The sequence below is a fragment of the Mauremys mutica genome, chromosome 2 (assembly GCF_020497125.1).
Source record: "Mauremys mutica isolate MM-2020 ecotype Southern chromosome 2, ASM2049712v1, whole genome shotgun sequence".
NCBI classification, from domain to species: Eukaryota; Metazoa; Chordata; order Testudines; family Geoemydidae; genus Mauremys; species Mauremys mutica.
Window position 1 is genome coordinate 185,587,361 of NC_059073.1, and position 25,005 is coordinate 185,612,365.

At 41.8% G+C, this 25,005-nt stretch overlaps 1 protein-coding gene across 13 annotated transcripts in view; it reads right to left on the reverse strand.

The window, feature by feature from the left end:
* Positions 1–25,005, reverse strand: part of FHOD3 (formin homology 2 domain containing 3) — a 650,322-nt gene that overhangs the window by 58,291 nt on the left and 567,026 nt on the right. For all 13 annotated transcript variants that reach the window (XM_045007832.1, XM_045007840.1, XM_045007828.1 and 10 more), the window contains 3 exons: positions 21,054–21,236; positions 16,823–16,942; positions 16,131–16,292 (listed from right to left, as the gene is read on the reverse strand). In XM_045007832.1, coding sequence (XP_044863767.1) covers positions 16,131–16,292; positions 16,823–16,942; positions 21,054–21,236 — 465 coding nt within the window. The remainder of the gene's footprint in view (positions 1–16,130; positions 16,293–16,822; positions 16,943–21,053; positions 21,237–25,005) is intronic.

Below are 25,005 nucleotides of genomic sequence, written 5' to 3' on the forward strand. Positions count from 1 at the left end.
ATGCCAGTGGGTCTCAAACTTTTATACTGGTGACCCCTTTCAAATAACAAGCCTCTGAGTGCGACTCCCCTTATAAATTTAAAACACTTTTTAATATATTTAACACCATTATAAATGCTGGAGGCAAAGCAGGGGTTGGGGTGGAGGTTGACAGCTCATGACCCCCCATGTAATGACCTCGTGACCCCCTGAGAGCTCCTGACTCCCAGTTTGAGAACCTCTGGTATATGCAGTGTTGTTGTAGCCATGTTGGTCCCAGGACATTAGAGACACAAGGTGAATGAGGTAATATCTTTTAACAGACTAACTTCTGTTGGTGAGAGAGAGACAAGAGAGACCAACAGAAGCTGGTCCAATCAAAATGATCTCATCACCCTATTTTAAAGAGTGATATTTATATATTATACATTTTGTCAAAAATAACTGCATTATACTTTTTCAGCTAGGGATCTACAAGTCCTTTTTCACTTTTTAATGCCATCTTTAAGAAACGTACTATCACTCTGTGGACTCTTGTCAGGGGCGGCTCTACAATTTTGGCTGCCCCAAGCAGTCATGCCCGGGAGGCGCCCCCGAGCCGCGGGAGTAGCGGACCTCCCGCGGGCATGACTGCGGAGGGTCCGCTGGTCGCGCGGCTCGGCTGGACCTCCCGCAGCTGCGGGCGGTTCGCTGGTCCGGCGGCTCCGGTTGAGCTGCCGCAGTCATGCCTGCGGGAGGTCCAGCCGAGCCGCGGGACCAGCGAACCGTCCGCAGTCATGCCTGCGGGAGGTCCACTGGAGCCGCCGGCCGAGCGTCCCCTCCGCAGTCATGCCTGCGGCAGGTCCGCTGCTCCCGGGGCTCCGGTGGACCTCCCGCAGGCATGACTGCGGCAGGTCCGCCGGCCCAGCCTGCCGCCCCCCCGGGAAAGGGCCGCCCCAGGCGGGTGCTTGCCCTGCTGGGCTCTGGAGCCGGCCCTGACTCTTGTAATGCACAAGGAAGGTTAACGGGAGGTACAGCTCGCTGGAGCACAACTTTCCTTATTTATAAACAGCAGATTCCATTGAAAACAGAGATCCAAAGGCATTGAAATGGTTCAGATGTTAACTTCTCTTCACTGAGAACTCTAATAAACCATTGATATAAGAAAGCTGACTTGTATCTTTACTGACAGCATTATGTTTGCTTATTAGTCAATGGACTAGATTCTCTGGTGCTCTTTACCTTGTGTAGTTATTTATATGCGTAATAACTGTAAACTACTAAATCAGAAAAGTAACAATTTGCATCTTTTTTACCCTTGTGGAACTGACTATAGAAGGTGAAGCTCAACTGAGCAACTGACCAAAGGTTTGTACAGTGCTTTGGAGATGCAAAACTACATATGTGGCTCAGCAATACTATTATATTTGATGCATTCTTACACCATTTTGATGTATTTGCTTGGTGTCGGGTGTTATCAAATAATCAAATTACACCCCAAGAAGGTGTAAGATGATAAATGCGCATAATGTAATTTGGGGTCAGAATTAACAAGATTAAAAAGGGTATTGAGACAGAGAGAGTTATAAATGAGGATTGTTTACCTTACAAGTACAGTACACATATCACAATGTATAAAATACGATACTGCTTCCCTGTGAGCTATTCAGTTCATACTGTCTTCCCACGGGAGGCAGGGCAGAGTGAGAGTCCCTAGTCACCATTTATATGTCATCTTATTGCCAACATTTTATTTTAAAAAAATGAAGTTACACAATGGTAGAGAGAGATGATTTTCTTATTGTTGAAAGGAAACAGGAACAGTACCTGCTTCCAGCTGGAAGAGAGCACTGTGACTAATATGGCATTTAGGTGGATTTCACATAAAATTGTGGTTCCATGAGACTACTGAAAAGGTAGTCCTGAGAGAAGCTCTGCTGTAACAGTATTTTATAATTATGCTGCATTGTATAAAGAAAAGAGAAAGATGGTCATTTCAAATTATCATTACAGCTTCAAGATACCCCCTTCTGCACTGTGTGCTACACATATCAATCATCTCTATTCTTCTATTCCAATTAAATCATTTTCTGGGTCAAGTTCAACACTGCCATAATGTGCACAACTCCACTGACATTAAAGATATTGCCCCTGCTTATGTTTGTAGTGAATTTGTTCCCCTGCAGTTACCTGGATATTTTGAGCAGGGTTGAGAACCCCAAATCCAGGCCTGAGGTAAAAATGAAACGGAAGGAAGCTGACAAAATAAGTTCAAATTGAGTAGCAGCATTGAAGTTTCCTGAACATGCCTGAAAAACTCAGTTTGAGAATTAAATAATTTATTATGAAGACCACTGGAAAGTATTCGGAGTCTTTTTTGAAGGTTCTGCATAACTTCTGTTCTATATTCTCAATATCCCTTATAGCAGGGGTCGGCAACCTTTCAGAAGTGGTGTGCCAAGTCTTCATTTATTCACTCTAAGGCCTGGTCTACACTAAGGTGGGGGGTCAAACTAAGGTACGCAAGTTCAGCTACGCAAATAGCGTAGCTGAACTCGAACTACCTTAGTTTGAAGTACTCACCCGTCCAGACGCCGCGGGATCGAAGTCCGCGGCTCCCCCAATGACTCCGCCACCGCCGTTCGCGGTGGTGGAGTTCCGGAGTCGACGGGAGCGCGTTCGGAGTTCGATATATCGCATCTAGATTAAACGCGATATATCGAACTCCGAGAAGTCGAACGCTAGCCGCCGACCCGGACGGTAAGTATAGACGTACCCTAATTTAAGGTTTTGCGTGCCAGTAATACATTTTAATGTTTTTAGAAGGTCTCTTTCTATAAGTCTATAATATATAACTAAACTATTGTTGTATGTAAAGTAAATAAGGTTTTAAAAATATTTAAGAAATTTCATTTAAAATTAAATTAAAATGCAGAGCCCCCCCCAACCAGTGGCCAAGACCCGGGCAGTGTGAGTGCCACTGAAAATCAGCTTATGTGCTGCCTTCGGCACACGTGCCATAGGTTGCCTACCCTTGCCTTATAGATTTCTGTTATATTATTATAATTATCATTTGCTGACTCACCTTAGCTCTTTAAACTTTGTTATTATACTGGTGGAACAGATCAGCTCTAGACATTTTCGAAACAGGAACTGAATCTCTCCCCATCTTTGCCTCTCCCAACACTAGTGCTATTGACTACAGAACCAACACATTCACGTGACATGTTTCATTCTAATTTCACAACTGAAATGATAATTAGACACACAGACAGATATATAAAGTCAGCTTTTCTCCCTTCAAAGATAGAGTATTTTCTACCGCAGACCACAGGCCAGTTTGAGTTCTTTATAATTTAGGTCAGACAGATCATTTCCACATTATTACAAGGATGAGTTTTGATGTGGAACATGACATTCTCTTCTTCCTGCCCTTGTTCAGAGCAAAGGGAAGTTCTGAACACTAAAAGAGTAACAAATGAGCCCAGAGTGCTGTCCCAGAGCACTCAGATTAGGGCTTCTTAAACAACATTTGTAATTTTAGAGAAGCATATGTCATTGCAGCACACTGGTGAGCACCTCGTGTTTTGTTATACATTACCCAAACACTTACAAACACCATTGTGAAGTTGCTATTCCATAAAAATCTACCCACTCTCTTTTAAATCTTCTATTTTAGGAGTTAACATATAACTTGTCATAGGAGTCAGAGTATTTAATTAGGAGTAGGCAGAAAAATAAGATAAGTTGCTGTTATTGCACTCCATTTGCTAAGAATACAGGTACAGGAAACCATCTGGTAGATTGGCTAAGTCCTTTTGCCTACAAATGCTGGTTTATTAGTAATGTAAACAAAAATCTTATATAAAAACTGGGGAGAAAGGCAAGTAGGTCAGTATTAATAATAGAAGTTTCTTTGAAAAGTAATTTTTTTTTAAAGAGGTGGAGTGTTGCAGGGCTGGGATTTCTTGTTAATGAACTTCACCACCCAAGATGCACGACTATGTAAATAAATGCAGCTAACAAAAGTAGGGTACAGACTATGCCTGATGAAAATGGTAGGGGGGAGACTCTTGTCACCCACAAACACTAAGGAGAGATTTGAATTATGGTTAGTGTCTGAACTAAAAATAGCAGAAAAATAGGACAGATCAGAACTATACCACCACTTTCAGGGACACAATCTGGTGAAACTCAACCTATGAGAAGATTTCCAATGGCACAAAGGGCGGTCAGGTGAAAATCTCTCATTGAAAATCAGTGGAAGTTGGGTGCCTTTGGAAATCTTCCTCCTAGTTTTTTTCTGAATAAACAGCATCTTCAGTCAGTATGACTCTAGTGTTGATTAGGATATGGTTGGACACAAACCGTAAGCAGAATGTGTGTGGCACTGAAGGGATCTAGCATATTAGTGCTAGATAGTGCTCCATAAATATCTTAAATTAAACAGAAAGACACCAGATATTTTTATATCCCATAATCCAGGTTTAGCAATTACATCCCTTGAGTTTCAGAGTAATTAGTGAAGGAATGTGCTTAGATCTAGCAGACATAATGAAAGGGGGGTCTTTCACATGGTTTCACGTATGTCATTGGCTGGAATCTGGTCCAGGATGGTAGTGAACAAAAGTAATTTCTTTCTAAAGGCTCTTCAGTGGCCAACATGAGATGAGTTGCTGGTCTCAGCCCAAGTTTTAGTGGATATGTGAGGTCTGTATTTTGCTACCCATGCTAATATATTAATAGTGATAATAAACACCATGATGTGCATATCTGTCACTCCAATATAATGTAATTTCTTGACATACTAGTTCAATTTCTGCTCCTATGTGCCCATATCCAGTTTATTTCAATAAGCCCTGGTCTACACTATGGGGTTAGGTCAATTTTATAATGAATGCGTCTACACCAGTGTTTCTCAAACTGGGGTCACCACTTGTGTAGGGAAAGCCCCTGATGGGCTGGGCCGGTTTGTTTACCTGCCCCGTCCGCAGGTCTGGCCGATCGCTGCTCCCACTGGCCGGGGTTCGCTGCTCCAAGCCAATGGGAGTTACTGGAAACAGTGGCCAGTATGTCCCTCGGCCCACGCTGCTTCCAGCAGCCCCCATTGGCCCGGACCAGTGAACCGCGGCCAGCGGGAGCCGCAATGAGCCAGACCCGAGGATGGGGCAGGTAAACAAACTGGCCCGGCCCGCCAGGGGCTTTCCCTACACAAGCAGTGACCCCAGTTTGAGAAACCACTGGTCTACACAACCAACCCAGTTCCGTTGACCTAAAGGGCTCTTAACATCAATTTCTGTACTCCTTCCCGGAGAGGGGAGTAGCGCTAAAATCGACCTTATTGGGTTGAATTTGGATTAGTGCAGATGCAATTTGACGTTATTGACTATCTCAGAGTGCTCCAATGTGACCGCTCTAGACAGCACTTTCAACTCCGATGCACTAGCTGGGTACACAGGAAAAGCCCTGGGAAATTTTGAATTTCATTTCCTGTTTGGCCAGCGTGGCGAGCTCAGCAGCACAGGTGACCATGCAGTTCTCCCAGAATCGCAAATGAGCTCCAGCATGGAGCAAACTGGATCTGAGTACTGTATGGGGAGAAGAATCTGTGCAGGCAGAACTCTGATCAAAAAGAAGAAATGCTAATATATATGCCAAAATCGCACAGGGCATGATGGACAAGGGCTACAACAGGGACACACCGCAGTGCCACGTGAAAGTTAAGGAGCTCAGGCAAGCCTACCAAAAGACAAAGCAGGCAAACGGTCGCTCCATGTCAGAGCCCCATACATGCTGCTTCTATGATCAGCTGCATGGAATTCTAGGGAGGGACCTACCACTATCCCACCACTGTCCATGGACACCTGCATGGGGGGGAGTCTCATGCAACAGGGAGGAGGATTTTGTGGATGATGATGAGGAGGAGGAGGAGAATGCGCAGCAAGCAAGCAGTGAATCTGTTCTCCCTGCCGCAGCCAGGACCTTTTTATCACCCTGGAGCCAATACTTTCCCAAGGCGGGATCCCTGACCCTGAAGGTGGAGAAGGCACCTCTGGTGAGTGCACATTTGAAACTACAAAACAGGGTTTAAAAGCAATAGTGTTTAATGTTTGATTTGCCCTGAAGACTTGGGATGCATTTGTGGCCAGTACAGCTACTGGAAAAGTCTGTTAACGTGTCTGGGGATGGAGCGGGAATCCTCCAGGGAGATCTCCATGAAGCTCTCCTGGAGGTACTCTGAAAGCCTTTGCAGAATGTTTCTGGGAGGGCTGCCTTATTTCGTCCTCCACGGTAGGACGCTTTACCACGCCAAGCCAGTAGCAAGTAGTCTGGAATCACTGCAGCACAAAGCATGGCAGGGAATGGTCCTGGATTTTGGTTGCATTCAAGCAACATTCCGTCTATATCTTTCTGCGTTAGCCTCAGGAGACTGATATCATTCATGGTCACCTGGTTGAAATAGGGAAATTTTTGTAAGGGAACAGTAAAAGGATCCTGTTCATGCTGGGCTGTTTGCGCTTGGCTAAAAGGGATCACCCCTGAGAATAGCCACATGGCGGGGGCAGGGGTGAAGGGATCATCCCTGAGAATAGCCATGTCGTGAGGTAGGGGGAGGTGTGTGCTGCACATCCACTTGAAAACCGCAGCCCCTCCTTTTAATGGCAAACTCAACCAGCATTGCTTGCTATGGGAAAGGAGGACACTGCAATTTGAAACTATTCCCACATGTTATGAAGGTGTTAGAAGCCAACCCCGCATACCCTTTGGCTTACCATGGCTGCCTGCAAACCGAATTCTGTTGGCCAGCCGGTGTGATGTGTCACCATACCGGCAGGCGCTCAATATAAAAGGCAAAATGCGACCTTGTACCTAAAGCACATGTGCTGTCTGCTGTGAATTGCTTGATTCACTGTGAAAGAATCTCCCTTTTGTTCTCAGAAATGCATCTTCTTAAATTTTACTCTCCCTTTTTATCCCCCCACAGGTGCAAATGTTTCTATGCTCCCCCTATCATCTCTGTCCCTGAGGTTATTGCAGATAAACGCGATGACGTTTTCCGAGCTCATGCAGTCCTCCCGCACTGACAGGGCACAGCTGAATGCATGGAGGCAGTCAGTGGCAGAGTTTAGGAAAGCATTAATTGAGCACCATGAGAAGAGGCAGGATCTGATGCTGAGGCTAATGGGAGAGCAAATGAACATGCTCAGGCGTCTGGTGGAGTCACAGGAAAGCCAACAAGAGCACAGACCACCGCTGCATACACCATATAACCACCTACCCTCCTCCCTAAGTTCCATATCCTCCTCACCCAGATGCCCAAGAACGCAGGGGGAGGCGGGGCAGCTCTGGACACCCAGCCACTTCACTCCAGAGGATGGCCAAAGCAAAAGAAGGCTGTCATTCAAACAGTATTGATTTGTAGCAATGAGGCCTTGTCCTTCCCTCCTCCTCCACCCGACACCACCCCACCCTACCCCAACCAGGCTACCTTGTCAGTTATCTCACTTTTTTTTTAATTAATAAAGACAGAATGCATGGTTTCAAAACAATAGTGACTTTATTTCCTTTGCTAGCTGTGATCGAAGGGGGGAGGGTGGTTGGCTTACAGGGAATTAAAATCAACAAAGGGGGCGGGTTTGCATCAAGGAGAAACACACACAACTGTCACACTGTAGCCTGGCCAGTCATGAAACTGGTTTTCAAAACCTCTCTGATGTGCAGCGCACCTAGCTGTGCTCTTCTAATCACCCTAGTGTCTGGCTGCTCAAAATCGGCCACCAGGCAATTTGCCTCAACCTCTCACCCTGCCATAAACGTCTCCCCCTTACTCTCACAGATATTATGGACCACACAGCAAGCAGCAATAACGATGGGAATACTGGTTGTTCTGAGGTCTAACCTAGTCAGCAAACAGCATCAGCGAGCTTTTAAACATCCAAAGGCACATTCTGCCACCATTCTGCACTTGCTCAGCCTATAGTTGAACTGCTCCTTACTACTGTCCAGGGTGCCTGTGTATGGCTTCATGAGCCATGGGAGCAAGGGGTAGGCTGGGTCTCCAAGGATAACTATTGGCATTTCAACATCCCCCACAGTAATTTTCTGGTCTGGGAAGTAAGTCCCTTCTTGCAGCTGTTCAAACAGCCCAGAGTTCCTAAAGATGTGAGTGTCATGGACCTTTCCCGGCCATTCCACACTGATGTCGGTGAAACGTCCCTTGTGATCCACCAGTGCTTGCAGCACCATTCAGAAGTATCCCTTTTGGTTTACATACTGGTTGGCAAGGTGGTCTGCTGCCAAGACAGGGATATGTGTTCCGTCTATCACCCCATCACAGTTAGGGAACCCCACTGCAGCAAAGCCATCCACTATGACCTGCACATTTCCCAGAGTCACTACCCTTTATAGGAGAACATCAGTGATTGCATTGGCTACTTGAATCACAGCAGTCCCCACAGTAGATTTGCCCTCTCCAAACTGATTCCTGACTGACTGGTAGCAGTCAGGCTTTGCAAGCTTCCACAGGGCTATCACTACTTGCTTCTTAACTGTCAGGGAAGCTCTCATCTTGGTATTCCTGCACTTCAAGGTGGGGGAAAGCAACTCACAGAGTTCCAGAAAGTGGCCTTACGTCTGCGAAAGTTTTGCAGCCACTGGGAATCATGCCCTACTGCAAGACTATGCGGTCCCACCAGTCTGTGTTTTTTTTTGCTGGGCCCAGAATCGGTGTTCCACTGTATCAACCAGCCCCAGTGTCACCATGATGTCCCAATTACCACATCCCGTGCTTTCAGGAATGTCTGTGTCCATGTCCTCCTCACAATTTGTCCTCGTGCTGATGTCTCTTAGCCAAGTTCTGCACATATTGCAGTATAATGCCTGAGGTGTTTACAATGTTCACAACAGCAGCAGTGAGCTGAGCAGGCTTCATGCTTGCCGAGGGAATTACTGGCTGCCGCTTCCAGCAACCCCCATTGGCCTGCAGTGGCGAACTGTGGCCAGTGAGAGCCAAGATTGGCCAGACCTGTGGACGGGGCAGGTAAACAAACTGGCCCGGCCCACTAGGGGCTTTCCCTACACAAGCGGTGACCCCAGTTTGAGAAACACTGAACAAGAGCCATAACATGCCAGAAAAGCATTTGTGTTTCACACACCCCCTTCTCCCCATAAATCCAAGCTGAGTCCTTTGGCTCACTCTGCAGCTAGTTGCAGACTTCCTGTCCCCCCTGCATATGTGTCAGTACAATCAGCAGTTCTTTCCTGAAAGTAATTGCTACTCCCTTGTGTGTGTTGCTCCCATTTCCTCATGCTTACTCTTCAAAATCACCTGCTTTTCCACTGTCTAATATCCGCAAGTAATTTGGGAGTCTTGCTGGAAGAATCAAACATAGCCTGCTGGGAGTGTGGCATTTTATAAATAAGTGATTCAGTGGGAGAAATAGGCCAATTATAAGTTAGCTCTGGAGCTGGCTTTAGATCTTCAGATGCATGGAGTTGATTAGATAGGGGAATTTTTACAAGGATTTTTTTCACTAACATCAATTGACTCCAAAGAAAAGATACCAGTGCAAACACAGAATCATCTTGTTACACTGAGAGGAACAGCATTGACTGAGGCACAGAAATCTGTAGGCCTGAAACCCTGTCTTTGTGTTAGGTACATCAGTACTAGGGCAGTATCAGCAGCAGACAAACGGCTTTTTTAAAAGGAAGAACAAAAGACTCATTCGTAAGGCCTATTTACATAGGTCTTTTCTGACGGAATGGTTCTGAAGGGTTGGGGGATTTATGTCTGGTGAGTTATATTACTATTAGTTTGTATTTAATTGAGTTATTTATGTGATATTATTACAGCTTTGTATACAAAGCTTGGCACAACTCCAATAGGTCAAAATGTCAACGGTCCTGCTCTACACAATTTTGTATGCTAATAATATGGAATTGTATTGTTTTAGACTTCTGTAGTGACTTTCCACTCACTCAAGTGAGTTCTCATCACCATTTCTGATAACTGTGACTTTGTTTGGTCCTTTGGAGACGAGCCACAGGCTTCGCAAGGGATTTTACTGCCTTGTTTCATGTCTTTTCAACTCTTTTCAGATGTGCCAGGGTGTTTTTTTTTAAAATAACATTTAGGGAATTCTCACATTGATGTTCATCCCAAGAGAAGGGGCATCTCTGTTTTTCTACATGATGGAAATTGTTTAGGCTTTTGTGGCTTGGGTCTCCTTCAAGTTTTAGAAAGATGCTTATAGCGGAACTGGAGCCCAAACTGCAGTGTAATAATCAGTGAAATAATGATTCTTCATTTATGTCCATTTTCTTAAACCAGATTTCATATACTCTCTCCTGATCATTCCATTGAAAAGGGCAGGGTGGAATGTTTCCATGTCCAAACATTTTGATTTGTGGCAAAGATGAAGAGGGAATAGAGCTTAATTCAGTAAAAATCCATCATTGGTACAATATGTGTGGGAATATCCCAAAGAAGAAGACCTTGGGGCATTACGAGGAGGATTAAGGCCATAATTTCTCTTACTGTGATTTTGTCTGACCTTTTAGAATATCATCTGCTTTGGGCAGGGCCACTCAGAGTAGCAAACCACAGACTGAAATGCTGGGTGAAGTTTTGTATGGGTTTGGCTCTAGAAACTCTCAGAAAGTGCAAATGTAGATCAGGATTTCTTCCACTTCCTGAAATTGCAGGATACAGACTTCTCTTCAGAGCCTACAGATAAAAGTCAATGATAGATTTTGGAAGATTAGTTCTTCTCATGTCTTCAACAATAGTTTTCATCCTTTTAGTAATTAACTGAGACACAATTTAAAGTGTGCTTTAGCCTCTAAACACAAAAAAGATGCATAGGAGACAAGAAGTAAACCAGTACAGCTAACTGGCGAGGCATAAGAAAGTTATCTGAGCCAAAAAGAGATCCTTTAGAAAATGGAAATCTAATTCTAGTGAAACCAATAAAAAGGAGCATAAACTATGCCACTCAATATGTAAGAAGAAAACTAGAAGACCTATGATGGAATCTACAGAGTAAGTAACTAAAGGTGTAAAAATAAATACCAAGAAATTCTATTAGAGGCAGAAAGCCTGTTGGAGAATCTGTGGGTCTGCTGGATCACCAAGGATTAAAGGGAGAAATTAAGGAAGATAAAGACATTGTTGAGAAACTAAGTGATGTCGCTGCATCAGTCTTCACCCCAGGTGATGTTAGGGAAATACCTACCCTCGGCCCTGCTCTCTTCTGGTAATGAAGATGAGGTATTTCCAGAGACTGAGGTGTCCGAAGAAAAGACATTGGAACAAACTGATACATCAAAAAGGAACAAATCACTAGTCCCAGATGATGCATACCCAAAGTTCTGAAGGTACTTAAGAATGAGGTGATTGAGCTGCTAGCAAAACTAGGCAATCTCTCATTAAAATCAGCCACTATATTGGAGTACTAGAGGGTAGCAAATGTACCATATTTTTAAAAAGGTGTGAGGGTTGAGCCAGGAAATTATAGAGCAGCAAGCCTTACTTCTGTACTTGGTAAATTGGTTGAAATGATATTAAAAACATAACTATAAAACATATTGATGATTATGATATGATAGAATCTAAACAGTACAGCTTCTGCAAAAGAAAACTATGTCTCACTAATCTATTCGAAGGATTTCAATGTGCCAATAAACACATTTGTGCCACTGAGAACAAATAAACAAAATTAATATAGAATTTCAAAAGGCCTCTGAGAAACAGGGCCAGCTCCAGGCACCAGCCCAGTAAGCAGGTGCTTGGGGCGGCCAAGGGGAAGGGGTGGCACATCGGGCTCTTCGGTGGCAATTCCTCGGCGGGTTCCTTGGTCCCTCTCTTGGAAGGACCTGCCGCCGAAGACGAAAGTGGCGCGGTGCAACTGCCACCAATCGTGATTGTGGCTTTTTTTTTTCCCGCCGCTTGAGGCAGCAAAAACCCTGGAGCCGGCCCTGCTAAGAAAGCCCCTTACAGGAAGCTAGTCACAAAACTAGGAAGTCATGTGATGTGAGGCCAAGTACCGTCACTGATCAGAAGCTAGCCAAGAGGGAGAAAACAAAGCAGAGGAATAAACAGACAATTTTCATCATGGCACAAGATTAACAGCATGATGTCACAAGGTTCTTTACTAGAACTTTTGTTATTTAATATATTGATTAATATATGGAAAAGAGGGTGAGCACTGAGAGGGCAAAATCTGCAGATGACAGAAATTTATTTTGATTAGTCAGGGCTTCAGAAGATTGTGAGGAACTTGAGAGCTCTATTCAAGCTAAGTAAATAGGCAACATTGTGGCAGATAAAATTCAGTGTTGATGAATGCAAAGTAATGCACAGCAGAGTGAATATCTGAACTGCCCAGACACCTTGCTGAGTTCTAAATTAACCTGCATCCACTCAGGAAAATACCTGGCCGTCATTATGGACAGCTCAATAAAAACTACTGTAAAATGTGCAGCAGCACTCAAAAAAGCAAACAAAATGTCAGGATGCTTAATGAAAGGGATGGAAAGTAATATGGAATATATTATAATGCCATTATATAAATCAAAGGTATGTCCTCACCTGGAATACTGTTTTAAGTTTCTTTCATCCCATGTCAAAAAAGTATATAAAGAAGATTCAAAGACAGATGTGAAAATAATTAGAGTATGGAAAAATGAAGAGGAAAGATTGAAGAAATTAGGGCTGTTTTATTCAGTCAGTCAATAAGTCCCAAGAATGAAACAAAGTTGGCAAATTCAAAACTGATAAAAGGAAATACTTTCTACTCGATGCACAATTAGACCGTGGAACTTATTGTTACAAGATATCACTGAGACCAAGAACATAGCAGGATGCAAAAGAAGATTGGACATTTATATGCACAACAAAAATATCTAGGGTTCTAATAGTAAATATTTTTAAAAAAGCAAAGCAAGAGTTTTGGAAGGGAGTTTTTGGAATCTCCTGTTTGAGGAAATAAACCAACCTCCAGTTATTAGGGATTATTAGGAAAACATAACCTGGGAGCAGGTTATCCTGTAATTGCCTACTGCTGAGTTTCTTGCATCTTCCTTTGAAGGAGCAGATATTGACCGCTGCCAGACACAAGATACTAGAATACCTTTGGTCTGAGCTATTCCCATGTCCGTGAAAAGCAATTCTGTAATAATTGCATTCTGGATTCCCAAATTGATTATCTCTCAATGATTCCATATCCCATGTATGAAGTTTAAAATTAAAAACATGTTATTTCTAACTTACAGGTCAGAAAATTAAACTTGACTCCTGGAGTCAAGCTGGATTCTTTCCCTCATGAATATCACTTTCAGTAGTAAAAGCTCTGAAGACTAAATTTATCCTCAGTGACAACTGTACAGCCCCCTATGACTTCAAATTATAATCTCAGTGACAAAGAGATAAAGACAAAGACAAAATGTCCCTCACTATGAGGGATGTCGCTCTTCTTAGACCCAGAGTTCCGTCTGCTCCACACCAATTTGGCCTCCCCTCACTTTTATTGTTGAAAATCATTTACATAGGAATTAAAGATGCATGAAGCTGAGGTTATAGATTGAAGGAAAGGAAGGAAGGAATACACCGAAGAAACCCACCCAACTATATGTTTCCTGCATAAATATTATCTTTGTGTCTCAATTTTGGGTCTTTGTCACAACTGTGTGCACACTGGGGACTGGAAGATTTAGGCATTTCGTTATACCTGTGCAGCTCCAGTGCTTTTAGTGGTTTCCACAGGCCTGACTCTTTGGCATTTAGTAATGAATGCAATTAATGTTGCACAAAATGGAATAGAATCCCACTCCCTGCTGATGTTTGTGTTAGCTCTGCAGAGCTAACAGGAGTAAAGAGAAGATTTATTTTTGTCACTGAAGTCAGTAGATGGGACACACATAGACACACAGAAAGAGCAAATTTGTTGAGAAAGAAAGTGCCATTATATCTTTTGCAGAGTAGAATCACACTGTAAGCTGGCAATATGTGAGAAAAAAGCTTAAATGCACCTTCTTTCCATATGAAATATGGCTTTCTAATGCAGTTCTACCCTAGAAGTATGTCAGAGATATTATGTTAGGCCAAGAACAAAATTTGGGGACTGTTGTTCCTTTCTCTTCCCTCATCCCAAGCCTCTGGTAGTAAAAAAAACAAAACAAACAAAAGAAAAGGGAGAAATTTTTCCTCTCATAAAGAACATAAGAATGGCCTTTCTGGGTCTAATCAATGGTTCATCTAGCCCAGTGTTTCTCAAACTGGGGTCACCGCTTGTGTAGGGAAAGCCCCTGACAGGCTGGGCCGGTTTGTCTACCTGCCCCGGCCGCAGGTCCGGCCAATCGCGGCTCCCATTGTCCGCAGTTCGTGGCTCCAGGCCAATGGGAGCTGCTGGAAGTGGTGTGGGCCGAAAGACTTACTGGCTGCCGCTTCCAGCAGCCCCCATTGGCCTGCAGCGGTGAATCGCGGCCAGTGGGAGCCGCGATCAGCAGGACCTGCGGATGGGGCAGGTAAACAAACTGGCCTGGCTCGCCAGGGGCTTTCCCTACACAAGCGGCAATCCCAGTTTGAGAAACACTGATCTAGCCCAGTGTCCAGTAGCCCAGTAGCCAATGTCAGATGCTTCAGAGGGAATGAACAGAACATGACAATCATCCAGTGATCCATCCTGTGTCATCCAGTCCCAGCATCTGGCAGCCTAGGGACACCCACAGTATGGGGCTGCATCCCTGACCATCTTGGCTAATAGCCATTGATGGACCTATCCTCCATGATTGTATAGAATTATTTTTCTGAATCTACTTATACTTTTGGCCTTCACAACATCCCCTGGAAACGAGTTCCACAGTTTGACTGTGCACTGTGTGAAGAAGTACTTTCTTTTATTTGTTTTAAACCTGTTGCCTATCAATTTCATTGGGTGACCCCTGGGTTCTTCTGTTATGTGAAGGGGTAAACAACCTTATTCATACCATTCATGATTTTATAGATCTCTATAATATGCCACCTTACTCATGTCTTTTCCAACCTGAATAGACGACTCTTTTAAATCTCTCCTCACATGGAAGCTGTCCCATACCCGTAATAATTTTTGTTGCCCTTCTCTGTACCTTTTCCAATTTTAATATATCTTTTTTGAAATAGGGCAACCAGAAGTGCATGCAGTATGCCAGGTGTGGACATACCCCTCTTCTGCCCTTCAAACAATCCCCCACCCTGTCAAAACTCACCATCAGAAGCAAACTCTCCACAGACCAGAACACACCAACTCAAAGCGGCACCAGACCCTGCCAGAACAACAGATGCAAAACCTATACACATATCTCCACTGCTACAATGACCATCAACTCCCACAACACACCTTTCAAGATCCATGGGTCCTACACATGCCTATCACAACATATGGTGTACGCCATTGTGTGCACTAAATGCCCCCAAAACTACTATGTGGGTAAAATCAGACAATCTTTTACACACATGATAAAAGACAACCACCCATATCAGCTGTGGGTGAACATTTTTCACAAAGCGATCACCTATATCTGATCTCTCAGTCCTCATCCTCAAAGAAAACCTGTATGACACCTTCAGAAGACAAGCCTGGGAGTTTAACTTCATAACTTTGCTAGACATCATTAAATAAACACATTTACTTTAAAAAAAATGGCTTACCCAATACTAGAAAATAACCATCGGGTGATACCAATAAAATCAAATCCTAGCCTGAAAACAGCTAAGGACAAACTCGCAAAGATATGTCCATAATTTCTGTAATAATATTATAAAAGATCCATGTAATAAATAATGATGACTTCAATGATTTCTAGAGTAACTCTTTTCTAGTTGCATCAAAGCACAACAAAGGCAATGAATTTGTTTCAGGTTTATGGACGATGTAGTACCCTGGCTGCAATCTGAGGGGTAGACCGAGATGCAGCCAGAAAGATAAGAGTACTGGTATCTTTAAAATTCCATAAAAGTGACATGACAAATCCACATTCATGTGAAGAACTGTGAAGGGGGAGGGAAAAAAAGAGAATAAAAGCAAAAAACTTGAATGTTACATTTAAATCTTTTAGTTTCTCACAGAGACTGATAAAGATCCGGCATCTGTAGCAAATGCAAGGAGCTTTTCTTCTTTTGTTCGCAGACATACCTTGGCTGACCTAGTGATGGCCCCAATTTCTGAATAAAGATCTGTGCTGTCTGGGAATTTTTCCACCACCATAGTGCAGACATGGTGCAGGAGAGACTGCTTATGCACTGTGTCCTTGACTTCCGGAACCTTCTCGAGGTAGCTTAACTCAAAAGCTTTGGCCTGTGTAGGAAAGGAAATATTTTTTTTAAAGTAAGTTTATTTTGTCCACACAGATCTCCTCAAAGAAAACATTTACTAAGATATACAATGCATGAGGTGGGTGAAGGGAAGAGATTACTTTTTTAAAATAAAAAGAATCCCAGAGCAGGAAGAATACATGATTCTTTCTGACACAATTTTACATACTTATGAAGAGTCAGTAGATGCCTAGATCATTCCATTTGCAATGAAAAGAACAAAGAGGTGATTCTTGTAGTGTGAATTAAGAACAACTCCACTGAAGTCAATGGGGTTATGCTCGTGTAAAATTGGTGTGCAAACAGCGCCTGGTCCCAAATCTCTCTGAGGTTATTTTGAAGGGGGAAAATAGAATTAATGAAACATACAATGTAGGTTTTGATTTTTAAATTACATGTATGTGTTGGAAATACACATATACTGGGTGATAGCTGTGATATGAGGTAGATAAGCTGATGAGGAAAGTCTGTGATAATAGTCAGTAATAAAATGATAGGGTGACAAAAGCTTACATTGGTTCCATTTAGAAAGTTCCCAATGGCTAGTAAAGTAGAAAGGATAAATCCCAAGGTTTTATTATGCTCCAGCTGGTCCATTCCTTCCTTCAGGTCTAACAGTGGTTCTGCAACTTCCTGTCATAAAAAAAAAAGTGACAATTTTAGGCGCTCATAGATCTTTCTGTTTTAATTCTCTGGTTTAGATTAATTATTGCAAAAGTTCTAAACAGTGATAATGCAGAGCGCTGGCATTTGTGTGATGCTGGCTCTCTTCCTTGCTGCAGCTACTAAATCACATAAAAAGCCTAGCAGAGAAATAAATAAGGTGTTTCCTAAAGTTGCTTGTTCATGTAGGCAATTGGTGTCCTCATCACAGGGATGTTATGTGATTGAAAATGGAAGAAGATTCACTGCAGGGGGCTGCAGTGTTTGAGTTAGAGGCATAAAAATCTCGACTAATGAAATGTCTTAATTCTAGTTTTTGTGATCTTTCAAGAGCAAAGAAAATCTAGAATATTTGGTAACTTGACATCTTTAATCTGCCTCTACTGGTCCCTACAAAGATGGCCACCTCTGAGATATAGATGTGACTACTTCTGTATATCAGTCTGTCACTTTAAAACTCAAAAAACACTGCAGTGTCAAGCTTTACAAAATTGGCCTCTGATTTTAATCTTTTAACTTGCAAACTCTTAATGTGCTTCCTATACATGCAAGTTATCTGTAAGCAGGCATATAGACTGACATACTTACAAACAGATTCTGCTCCATTATCTCACAAAATGGACTACACCAGGGGTCCCCAATGCGGTGCCCGCAGGAGCCCTGGCGCCCGCGGGCGCATCTAAATGCACCTGCGTCCTGGCCAGCGGTGAAGCATCCGCCGAAATGCCGCTGAATTTCTGCGGCATTTCGGCAGCGACGCCTCTCGATGACGCCGCTTGCTGCCGACAAGTGACGTCATCGAGAGGCGTTGCCACCGAAATGCCGCTGAAATTCGGCGGCATTTTGGCGGATGCTCCACCACCGCCATGGTCCTTCGTCTGGTGGGCGCCAGACGAAAAGGTTGGGGACCACTGGACTACACTATATAATTCAAAGGCAGAGAGAGATACAGTCATTGAAATAAATGAGCTTATTTCTATGTCTTTTTGTATGGTCAAGGGCTGTTTATTTTGTACGTACAATAAGGTAGATATAGTTCTCAGTCCTTTCTATCAGCAAATTTAATTTTAGTCATCTGTAACCAGCATTCGTTCTCCAAATTAGTACTCTGTTTATGATCTGAGGAGCCAAAATTAAGCCTCGGTATTTCAGGCCGAGTGGCAAAATAATTGAGAACTTCTCTGCCTAGAGGAAACATGATGGGTTATTTGCACATTATAGGGATATTTTATCATAAACATGTGCAGGGAGCTTCAAGAGAAAATACACTGACAGTCACTATCATATTACCATTTTGTGTAAATCAAAAAAAAAGGAGTACTGGACATTTTATTTTGGGCATATTGGCAGGGCGAACAAATTCAGAGGTGATATAATTTACACATCAGAATATGGGAGTAAGGGGTCTAAGGTCTTGCCTCCATACACAAGCACACACACCTTGCACCCATTTAAGATTATGTCTACACTATGGAGACTGTACTGCTAAGTCACCGTAGTTGTGCCAGCATAACCCCCTAATGCAGACACAACCACTTCTCATAGAAGGGTTTTTTCCATTGGTGTAGGAATACCACTTCCCTGAGCAAAGGTAGCTATGCCAATGGAAGTATTCTTCTGTTGACATAGCTGCATCTACGTGAGGGTTAGGTTGGCATAGCTACGGTGCTCAGGGGTGTGATTTTTTCACACCCACTGGCCAGACCAATGTAGTTATCTTGAGCTAACTGTCAAGTGTAGCCCAGACCCATGTAAAATTGATTTAGTTAAATGGTACAAACCCCTATGTGGACACACTTAAACTAGTTTGCAAGCTTATATTGATTTAGCTTTCATTCAGTAACTTACCAAATAAGCTAAATTTATTCAGACCAGGTGTAAACCCAGGGATTTTCACAGGTTTAACTAACTTGATTTAAAAACTGATTTAAATTCAGCATGTACAAGATGTGTATGCACACCAGCCTTAAAATGGTGTGACTTGCTTGATACCAGGCTAGATAACAAGGTAGCTCCTAGCAAGATCATGTTAGACATAATAAGTTTGCCTCAGTTAAATTAATGTACATCTTCATCCGGCCAATTCATGTGTCAATTATAATATCTTAGAATCCCTTATATACATTTGTTGATTATTCTTAGTTATTATTAGCTGCATTAGGGTAGTGCCTAGAGGCCAACCAAGGCCTCAGAGGGCCCCTCTGTGCCAAGTGCTGTACAAAGAGTGTAACAGACAATACAACATGGTTTCACCTATAATGTGGTAAGATTTTTTGGCTCCCAAGGACAGTGTTATATCGAGGTAGAGGTGTAATTATGACAAAACTTTATAATTTTTATTCTAAAGATTTATACTTTGTCAACAAAATTATCAACAAAAATTATATTCCTCTTTCTAATAACTTCAAACTTGTTTTAAGATGTCACTTCTTTTAAGATGTCAAATTTTTGTATAATTTGACGGCATTTGAATTACATATAATTTGGTGCAAAGAATTAGCATTAATGCAATATCCATATTGAGGAGCAAAGCACAGAAAAGTCAGAAAATGGAGACTAAAGTTGAAAATCAAACTTAACTCTGCCACTTTCCCCTTGTACTTATGCCTGAAAATATGATCTCACTTTAAAGTGGAGGACATTAAAATGACAGCATTTACCAAAAAATACCTGAGATCCATGATTATTTCTTATTCTAAGTACAGTAAAAAACTAACGTTTCTCAAACACTTCTGTGTTATGTGTATGGTAACTATTGGCATATGCTGACATCTTAATGGTGACTTTTGTATACACACACACATGCACAATTTTTTTTAATCTGACCATATGGAAATATTTTATTTATTTATTTTATTTTACATACATACAGATATCAAAACCAGCAGAATCACTTTGGCTCAAATCTGGTAAAAATCGCTAAAAATACAGGAGGTAGAGAATATGACAAAAGGAAGAGCCAAACTCTGACCTCTGATGAAATCTGGGTCTAGAAACTAAAGTGCTAATATCATCAGAAGAACATCTTTTGAAAATACTTAGTGAGGAAAATCCTAAAAAGGGGGTATTTGCAAGATCTGATAGGAAATCTGCATTCTAATACATTATTTCTTGCATTTCCTTTCAGCATGAGATATCATAAAGTCCAACTGGAAAATAAAGAGATTTTGTATTGATTAAGCTACTACTAACTAGGCCTCAGATCATGGACCAAGCTTATTCTTAGTATAACTTCACTGAAAGTAAAGTAGTTACATCAGAGATTAATTTGGCCAAAAAAACCCATTCAAATCAGATGGATTTTGTTTGTCTGTTTTACCAGTCAGGAACTTGCTAAAAATAATATTTCAACATTTTCCAAAGCATTAAATAAAAAACCTGTTGAAAGTTAGCAAGCGAATGTATGAAATCATCCAAAGAATGTTGACTCTTCCTCACTCCATCAATAATCTACCCTGCATCAGTTGCACAAACAATTCACAAAGTACTTCTATTGCTCTTTGAATGACTAGCACACATCAACAAGTGCAGCAATGTTGTGCCTGCATACAAGTAATTCTGTTAATGAGCAAAATTAGAAAAACATCTGAGAGATAATCTGAGGGGTCCCCTCCCCCACTTTCAAGAGTTTACAATAGCAATAACAACTTTGAGGGATCCCAGGGATCTTATAAATTAGCTAATGAATAAATATAGTGATTAGTTCTCTCCACTTGTCAAAAAAAGCCAGATTCTGATATACTAAGTCTTTACATAGGCAAAACTCCCACTAATTTCAACAAGTGTTTTGCATGAATATCTGGGTAAGAAGTGCATAAGGATTGGGCCCTCATCCCCAGGAAATTCCTTGTTCCTAAATCATTACTACTTGATTAGAGGAAGGAAGACATAACCCTTAATTTTTTTGTAAAAGAGCGCTAAAATGTTCCCTCTTCTTCCATCCCATCTCCTATTCACCAAAACAAAAGCTAAAAACAATTAATTCACCATCCCCACAACGTAGCCAGCCATGTAATAATAAAGACTGAACAAGCTGAAACAAGGACTTGAAATTGCCTTCTCCCAGTCAGAGGAAGTTTACCTTTTCCACTATCTCATAATCCATTTTGAAAGCCCAAAGCTGGAGTCTAGCAGAAAGCTCACTAATTGAGGAGAGAGTGAGAAGGAATTGCTCTGCACTGCCCAATGGGATGTCAGGGTTTGCCATCTGGGCCTCCTGGATCTTCTGTTTTTCTTCTTCCGTAGGAATCATAGTTAAAATTTTCTAGAAAGAAAGATAAAAGACATTATTTTTAATCAGATGTACAAGAGCAATGATTTCAAACCTCTTTTTTCACGGAGGGAAGGGAGAGGCAGAAAGGCAAATGTATATAGCATATATTTGGAAACCCATTTTTTTTCAGGCAGGTGCCTGTCCATGCAAACAATTAAGAATCATACTGAAGGCTTGACACTGGTTTACATTGTGGTGATGGGATTCCTGACTCAAACAGCTGTAAATGAGAGCAGAATCGTGCTCCGGTTATATGCAACACAAAACCACTGCACAGGAAACCTAAACCATAACAAGGCAATCTTGAATAGGTCTAAAATTGTAATTAGAATTCCATATTGCTTCTTTTATTTTTATGGAATGAGAGTGATTAGCCATTGGAACAAGCTAAAAAGGCAAGTTGTAGCTTGTCCATCAACCTGGTATCTTCAGATCAAGACTGGATACCTTTCTGGAAGATATGCTTTAGTAAAATGGAAATTATTGGGCTTAATACAGGGGACACTGGGTGAAATTCTCTGGCTTATGTTATATATGAGGTCAGACTAGATGATCTAATGGCCCCCTTGGGGCCGTAAACATCTGAGAACTTAGAATGACAAAATAACTGAGACAACAGATACAGGCGAAGATACATTTTTTAACGTACTATAAAAATCCTTTCTAAATGGCAGCATTTTGCATTTCTGTAGGTAGGAATGAAGATGCCCAGATGGCAAACCATTTTAGGGTGATAGCAGGGTGGGTAGCTCAACTTTATAAAATGTATGATGTTGGAAGAGCTATTATCCCTCCCTACTCCAACCCCATATGTTTACTTGCCACGTAATATGACAACATTATTTCAGCATGTGTAGGTCAGTCCTAGAAATACAACCTGTGTTTAAGACAATTACTTAATAAGGAACAATTGGTAAAGTCTTAATTAAAAGTATGTACTGCAAAACATGAAGCCTGCTTTTCTGTTCATCTGACAGGTTTACAGTATTGATGAACGAGGATTTCAATATGCTCATTTGCTGCGGTCATCAGTACTGGTTCAGAAATTAACATTTTCCTTTTAAATCATGGCCTTTATGTGCTTCTTTGCATGTGGCAACTTCCCAGCTGCTTGTTCTCCAGGATCGCTCTTGGAAATAAGATTTTGCTTTAAGCAACTAAATGCGTTTTTAAAATGAAAAAGAAAACAACATAAACACATCAAATAAGCCAGGACCTGTGCCCTGCTGAACACAGCCTCGTTAAAGGTGGTGTGGTAGGTTTTCAACGAGACGGTGACCTATGTTCACTCATTGGAAAGAACATTAGGCTTTTTCTGTAGCCCTTTGTAATGGCAGAATCAATTCTGGAGAAAAAGTCCAAGAAACACAGGATCTGCCATACAGATTATATCACTGATCCATCCAATCTAGTATCTTGTTCCAGCAGCGGCCAATGCCTGATGCTTCAGAGGCACCTGCTCCTTCCCCTACTGATAAAGCTAGCTCATTGCTCAATGTTGCATCTGGGTATGGGGAGTGAGGAATTCCCTCTCGAACCCATCAGGTGAAGAATGACCTTTGATCAATGAAAATATTTTACCAATTCAAATCCAGCCACAGTATTTGTCCTGATGACCATCTTCCTAGTGTATTCCATATGAAGAAGCATTTTTACCTGTTGGCTTTGAACATATTATGCTACCTTTCAATTTAACAAAGTGTCTCTTTGTTCTCATACTACACAATAACAAGACAGATGGGAAATGTAAAGTCTGTACTCATTTCAAACAGGGAGTGGAATAATTTAGTCTATTAATTCACTTGGAACAGAAGAGGGATAATCTAGAATTAAATTTCTTTGCTTCTCCTTCCCCTAGTTATCATTACATTGTGTATATACTGCAGTACAAGGACAGTCCCTGCACCAGAGAGCATACGATCTAAATAATCAGCCTCAGGGGGATAGAAGGGGATATAATATTCAAGAAAATGATCAAGATGATAATAAGGGCATGCAATTTTTGCCCTGAAATTTATATGACGACAATATAAAATACAAATTGAATCCATTTCCTCACTTTTGAATTCTAAGCAGTATCAGTGTTTTCCTGACACATATCCTGAAAATGGCTTGAAATGACTGTTGCATGCATTTACCAGAGAGCCTTCATTTACTGAAATCAGTATGGTTTCTTGATTTGTTTTTATGATCTATCTGTAATCAGTTTTACATACTTACATCCGTTGCCTAGATCATATCTAAAGCAGATCTGAGAACTGAACTGACTGCCCCAGGGCACCTCTCAATACCAAGTCCAGTGCTCAGATGCTACTGCAATGGGCACTTTATAAACACTCAAAAAGATCAGACAACAGGAGGGACAGATTAGACAGACAGATATGGACAGATGAGATACAAATCCTAAATGGGGCATCAGGAAAATTTCTCAATAACTCCCCAGGAAGAACGAGGCCCTCCAGCACCTAGTCGTCTCTTTCTTTTTAAAAGATTACTTAAATTTCAGTGACTTTGTGAGGCTGAATGGAGGAGCCAGGATAGTTTGCAAGTGGGATTATTTTAACATTCATACATGGCCAATTTAGCAGACATGATTGATGTAAAAGTGCTTTTGATACATTCTGGTCTCAGAAGGGGAGACACTTTGGCAGTTGCAATGCCCTCAATTACCCACTGCAAATAACTAGGGCTCCAGGCTTTTGGCAGATACACAAAGATCCTACAATCTCTCTTTTTTTGGTGGTAAAGCATCCTCACTGTAGGGATTTTTCAGCAGCCTTAGGGAATTTTAACCAGAGCACTGAAACAGTCAGCTGTATTTCCAAAGGGACTCACTTGGTCCCTGAGCTTTGTATAAACACAGCAGGCCAGATGGAGCTGACAAAGAGCATTCAATCCAAGCACTGCTACTCTGTTGAGCTGGTGCATGTGGTATGTGCAAGGGAAAAGCAAATCCAAAAAGCCTTATTTGTAGTGCAAGCTTCAAGGATCATCCCTGCCATTGAATTACTGCCCTGATATAAGCAGAGCTGCTGCTGACTAACTGGCTGATCTCACACTAGTTGCACTCAAGGTGGAACCGAAGCCATAACAACAGGCTTTTCACAACACTTTTAATCCACTCTAGCAGTCATTTTTATCCTGCTGATTATGACCTGTGCCTTCCTGAAAAAGCAATAAAATGGTCTTATTTTTGTTTTTCACTCTATGACTAATTTAAACCATTCATTCAGTGTGGAAGATTGATGAGTCTACCATCTGCCAGTTTATTATTATTATTTTTTACACATCATTGACAAAAACTGTGTAAAAACACAGTAGGACAGAGGGTTACTGGCACATCATCATAACTCACAACCTCTTTGTTTCCACCACTAGATCATAACCAGCTTTGAATTTACTTATTATCTCATAATACTCAATAAGGCCCATTTTGGGTAGAGAGCAAGGAAAAGCTTACCAAACCCCATAAACAGTCTAGGCTCATATATTTCTTGCTGGTGGGGTGTCACAGTCTTGTATAGACTACAGATTCCATGCCCATGCATACCCTTGTAATCGTTTGGCCCAGACTGCATGATTCCAGAGAAAAATCTGTCCAGTAAAGTAGTATTTTTATGGATACAAAAGATTGTTTTTGGCCACCTGGTTCATATGAGATCATGATACTGATTATTTTAGTATTTGAGTTTAAAATACCCCCCAACGTTCCTTTTTTGGACACCGACAATTGCTGGAACTCTGCGAGGAGGGGAGAATG